The sequence below is a fragment of the Rhagoletis zephyria genome, unplaced genomic scaffold (assembly GCF_001687245.7).
Source record: "Rhagoletis zephyria isolate East Lansing unplaced genomic scaffold, Rhagoletis_zephyria_1.1 Rzeph_scaffold_27212, whole genome shotgun sequence".
Classification (NCBI taxonomy): domain Eukaryota; kingdom Metazoa; phylum Arthropoda; class Insecta; order Diptera; family Tephritidae; genus Rhagoletis; species Rhagoletis zephyria.
Window position 1 is genome coordinate 1 of NW_016184270.1, and position 5,276 is coordinate 5,276.

General features: G+C 39.0%; 2 protein-coding genes and 1 pseudogene across 4 annotated transcripts; 1 reads left to right on the plus strand and 2 right to left on the minus strand.

The window, feature by feature from the left end:
- The first annotated feature begins 167 nt into the window (after window positions 1-167).
- Drice (Death related ICE-like caspase) lies at window positions 168-1,992 on the plus strand. The gene has a single exon (XM_017638855.1). It carries the CDS (start codon window positions 498-500, stop codon window positions 1,482-1,484), a length of 987 nt encoding a protein of 328 aa, XP_017494344.1. The 5' UTR covers window positions 168-497; the 3' UTR covers window positions 1,485-1,992.
- Window positions 1,993-2,253: 261 nt separating this feature from the next.
- LOC108382488 (electron transfer flavoprotein subunit beta pseudogene) lies at window positions 2,254-3,070 on the minus strand (annotated as a pseudogene).
- A 93-nt stretch (window positions 3,071-3,163) lies between these two features.
- On the minus strand, window positions 3,164-4,954 carry LOC108382490 (electron transfer flavoprotein subunit beta-like). 3 transcript variants are annotated; one of them, XM_017638857.1, is made up of 3 exons: window positions 4,755-4,954; window positions 4,518-4,604; window positions 3,164-4,004 (listed from the first exon to the last, which is right to left on the minus strand). In XM_017638857.1, exons 1-3 carry the CDS (start codon window positions 4,803-4,805, stop codon window positions 3,381-3,383), a joined length of 762 nt encoding a protein of 253 aa, XP_017494346.1. In that variant the 5' UTR covers window positions 4,806-4,954; the 3' UTR covers window positions 3,164-3,380. The 3 variants fall into 3 exon arrangements, with proteins under 3 accessions (XP_017494346.1, XP_017494345.1, XP_017494348.1); XM_017638859.1 differs by lacking the exons at window positions 4,518-4,604; window positions 4,755-4,954 and adding an exon at window positions 4,251-4,456 and having other exon boundaries at window positions 3,168-3,284; window positions 3,350-4,091; XM_017638856.1 differs by lacking the exons at window positions 4,518-4,604; window positions 4,755-4,954 and adding an exon at window positions 4,251-4,456 and having other exon boundaries at window positions 3,164-4,091.
- Between the last annotated feature and the right edge of the window lie 322 nt (window positions 4,955-5,276).

Consider the following 5,276-nt stretch of genomic DNA (forward strand, 5'->3'; position numbering starts at 1 on the left):
GTGATTCTGAATTAATTTAACAGGAGGCTTAAACAGTTACCCTCCATTAATTTTTTTTATTAAAATTAGATCTGAAGTGCTTAAAGTTTAGAACCCATTACTCTAAACAACCGCATTGCACTGCATGCAACCCTGCGTCTCTTGATTTGAGAGCTCTAATCGGGTGGGACCAAAAATTCACTAGCGCGAGCGGTTGGGATTTTTTTGCGAATAGGGGAAAAGACCAATCGCAAAAATCGAAAATGGAAAACAAAAGGAAAATACAAGCTGATGCATTTGAATAGTGCAACGCGCAGGCATAAAGCATCAAAATACAACAGGCAACGCAAACGGTTGGACTAGAAAACTCGTTGTTTTTACCTACAAATTGAACAAAGTGCAGGTCAAATACATGAGTGCAAAGTGACTCATCTTTAAGAGGCCCGAAAAGTTATACACATAAAACATATCCTTTTTAGCAACATCAATTTGCAAGAGTTGCGCAGAATTTCACAACAATGAGCGTATCCGAGGATCAAGTGGGTACAACAAACGATCTAACCGACGCTTTCGGTTCATTAGGCTCGTCATCGGGTGCACCTAGTGGCAGTGGCTATTATAGTGGCGCTGGTGGTGGTGGCGGCGGCGCCGCTTCAGGTGTTGGTGCTATAGGTCAACTTGCTAATGGTTATGGCAGCAGTTATCACAGTTACACAGCACGCATGGTTACCGACCGACATGCGGCCGAATATAATATGCGCCACAAGAATCGAGGAATGGCATTGATTTTCAATCATGAAAACTTTGAGGTCCCCACGTTGAAGTCACGCGCAGGCACCAATGTCGACTGTGATAATTTGGCCCGTGTACTTAAACAACTGGATTTTGATGTGAAAGTATTTAAAGATTGCAACTTAAAGCAATTAAAACAACATGTAGAATGGGCGGGGCAGCAAGACCACAAGGACAACGATTGCATTTTGATTGCTATACTCTCACATGGGGAACTTGGTTATATTTATGCGAAGGATGTGCAATACAAATTGGATCAAATATGGGCTTACTTTACACCGCAGCATTGCCCAAGTTTGGGAGGAAAGCCTAAGCTGTTCTTCATACAAGCTTGCCAAGGTGATCGCCTCGATCCAGGTGTAACAATGAAGCGAGCTGGACGTACCGAAACTGACGGTGAATCATCAATGAGTTATAAAATCCCTTTGCACGCCGATTTTTTGATTGCCTATTCTACTATACCGGGATTCTATTCATGGCGCAATACTACACGAGGCTCTTGGTTTATGCAATCTCTCTGTGCCGAATTGGCAGCGAATGGTAAACGCTTAGATATACTCACACTGCTAACATTCGTGTGCCAACGAGTTGCAGTTGACTTCGAGTCTTGTACTCCGGACAATCCTGAAATGCATCAACAAAAACAGATTCCATGCATTACTACAATGCTGACACGAATTTTGCGTTTCAGTGATAAAACGGCACTGCGATAAGTCCAATAGTTTACTGAAAAGTGAAACCATCCATGGTGAATATTTTGGAAGCGTTGACAAAGCTTCAGATTTTAGTTCAAACAATTATTTTCTCATCTAAGATTAAAATTTTACTCATTTTATAAAAACAGATTTTGACGACGAACTTTTGGTATTTTTTTAATAAACAGTATCTCAACATTTAAGAAAATAAATACATATGCATGTATTTGCGTTTATATACGCATGTAATTTCTATTGAACTTAGCGGTCCCTGAACTAATCATTTGGGCGACATTCCAAACGAATTAGATATCCAACGAAACAAGCCACTTTCCAAGTAAATATTAAGAATTTTGATATGCTTTTATACACGTTTAACTTGCATATACATTTTATTCAAATTTAAAATGTTCTACTATACATAGTATGTAATCTTTTTGTCGCAAAATCATGCATATAGACATAAGATAGACTGCCATGTTTGTAAGCTCCAATATACATAAATAAAATAATTCGCACGAAAAAATGTTGTGATGTTTTTTAGAGCAGAAAATTCCTTAAATGCTTTGCAAAATAACCTCGAGATATTACCGTTTATGGGAACGATACAGCATTCTGTAGTTTCTCACATAATTGGATGACAATGACTTGAATGCAATAGTGTGCGGAGACCAAATTTACGCAGCAATCTCATTTCAAGCGATTTTACTTCAACACATTTGAGCTGTAATTAATAAGTATGTATTCTACTGACGACACCACATGCACTTTCAAATAAAACGCCTAGTTATCTGTTCCAATTCGTTATGGGATTAAACGTAAATATTTATTATCTACTTCCAATAGACTACACACGAATTCGGAAACATAAAGATTGTTTTAGAGGTTTTCAAATTTCATTAATTTATCTAAGAATTTCGGGAATAAAAAAAATTAAAATCGGAAAAATATATTTTATAAATGCACTTTAAACCTGCTGTTATATCATTTAACAACATCTGTGTTTAGATGTGGCCGCCTTCTTTCAGTTTGGCGACGAGTGCGTCTACATCAGGTACCAAAGCACCAGACTGGCGCACAGGCGGCTCCTCAACAGAAACAATCTCTATGCGTGGTGTTGTATCGACTCCCAAATCCTTTGGCGTGATTTTCTTTAATGGCTTCTTCTTTGACTTCATGATATTTGGCAACGTTGCATAACGTGGTGTATTCAGGCGCAAATCGGCGCTCAGCACTGCTGGGATCTTAGTTTTAATAGTCTCTAGACCACCATCGATTTCACGTGTGATAGTCAAGCCAGCATCTGTCTTTTCTACTTTATTACAGAAAGTACCCTGCGGCCAATCTAAGACGGCAGCGGTCATTTGTGCTGTCTGGTTACTATCATCATCAATGGCTTGCTTGCCAAGAATTACCAAATCGGCTTTCTCGTCTAATGCCAATTTCGCTAAAATCTTNGAAAATTCCTTAAATGCTTTGCAAAATAACCTCGAGATATTACCGTTTATGGGAACGATACAGCATTCTGTAGTTTCTCACATAATTATATGACAATGACTTGAATGCAATAGTGTGCGGAGACCAAATTTACGCAGCAATCTCATTTCAAGCGATTTTACTTCAACATATTTGAGCTGTAATTAATAAGTATGTATTCTACTGACGACACCACATGCACTTTCAAATAAAACGCCTAGTTATCTGTTCCAATTCGTTATGGGATTAAACGTAAATATTTATTATCTACTTCCAATAGACTACACACGAATTCGGAAACATAAAGATTGTTTTAGAGGTTTTCAAATTTCATTAATTTATCTAAGAATTTCGGGAATAAAAAAAATTAAAATCGGAAAAATATATTTTATAAATGCACTTTAAACCTGCTGTTATATCATTTAACAACATCTGTGTTTAGATGTGGCCGCCTTCTTTCAGTTTGGCGACGAGTGCGTCTACATCAGGTACCAAAGCACCTGACTGGCGCACAGGCGGCTCCTCAACAGAAACAATCTCGATGCGTGGTGTTGTATCGACTCCCAAATCCTTTGGCGTGATTTTCTTTAATGGCTTCTTCTTTGACTTCATGATATTTGGCAACGTTGCATAACGTGGTGTATTCAGGCGCAAATCGGCGCTCAGCACTGCTGGGATCTTAGTTTTAATAGTCTCTAGACCACCATCGATTTCACGTGTGATAGTCAAGCCAGCATCTGTCTTTTCTACTTTATTACAGAAAGTACCCTGCGGCCAATCTAAGACGGCAGCGGTCATTTGTGCTGTCTGGTTACTATCATCATCAATGGCTTGCTTGCCAAGAATTACCAAATCGGCTTTCTCGTCTAATGCCAATTTCGCTAAAATCTTGGAGACATGAATGGGTTGCAGTAAATCGTATTCCTTGCCAGACACTTCAACATGTACGCCACGATCAGCCCCCATCGCCAGCGCAGTACGTATCACCTCCTGAGATTGCGTTGGGCCAACTGAGACTGCTATGACTTCAGCGGCGATCTTCTTTTCCTTCAGTTTGATGGCCTCTTCGACCGCGATTTCATCGAATGGGTTCATTGAGTGCTTAACACCTTCAGTAACCACACCTGTCTTATCAGGTTTAACACGTACCTAGAAAACATCGTATTAGAATATATGTATGAAGGTCATAAAAGTCGCAGCAGGGAGCTGACAAATCTCAAAGCGGCTGCTGCGCTGTTGATTATGCAAAAGGCTACAAATTCGTAGATAAGTGCTACAAAAAAAGCGAATATTTCTCGTATATCGTACCTTAACGGCATAATCGATCACGCGTTTAACACCAACGAGTACACGAGCCATATTTTGGTTGATATAAACAAACTTTTAATATAGGCACTCAACAAAATAAATTGATTTAATAAAGTTTACAAAATGAACAAAAAGATAACGCTCCCTGCAACAAGTGACAGGTCCAAAGGTTGATACAGTGCTGCCAAGCCAACCAAAGGCAAGTCTTTTTTTTTTTTTTTGTTTAGAAACGCAACAACGCGTATAGAAAATTGGCNATTTGATGGCCTCTTCGACAGCGATTTCATCGAAAGGGTTCATTGAGTGCTTAACACCTTCAGTAACCACACCTGTCTTGTCAGGTTTAACACGTACCTAGAAAACATCGTATTAGAATATATGTGTAAAGGTCATAAAAGTCGCAGCAGGGAGCAGATAAATCTCAAAGCGGGTGCTGCGCTGTTGATTATGCAAAAGGCAACAAATTCGTAGATAAGTGCTACGAAAATTTCTCGTATATCGTACCTTAACGGCATAATCGATCACGCGTTTAACACCAACGAGTACACGTGCCATATTTTGGTTGATATAAACAAATTTTTAATATAGGCACTCAACAAAATAAATTGATTTAATAAAGTTTACAAAATGAACAAAAAAGATAACGCTCCCTGCAACAAGTGACAGGTCCAAAGGTTGATACAGTGCTGCCAAGCCAACCAAAGGCAAGTCAAACCAAAGAACGTAAATCTACAAGAAGGGACAACACACACACGTTCAAAAGAAAAGGAACCTTGCAGCAAAGAACGTAAGTCTATAAGAAGAGACAACTCGCTGAAGTGTGGTGAGTAAGTCTGGAAGTTTGCAACAAATAACGTAAATCTATTAATCTTTTCTTTGGACTTACTTTTTTTGGTAACGTTTTCTCCTTTTATAGGTTTACGTTTTTGGCGATGCTCACGTTCAAGATGTCCCGTCTTATTGATTTACGTTCTTCTTTTTTTAACACATCATGATCACCCTGTAGGCACAGCTGTTTTGTGACAC

Coding starts and splice junctions, on each gene's coding strand:
- LOC108382490 (XM_017638857.1), bottom strand. CDS start 4,805: ATGGCACGTGTACTCGTTGGTGTTAAACGCGTGATCGATTATGCCGTT. Junction 4,605..4,754: donor TGATCGATTATGCCGTTAAG/GTACGATATACG, acceptor GATGTTTTCTAG/GTACGTGTTAAACCTGACAA.
- Drice (XM_017638855.1), top strand. CDS start 498: ATGAGCGTATCCGAGGATCAAGTGGGTACAACAAACGATCTAACCGAC.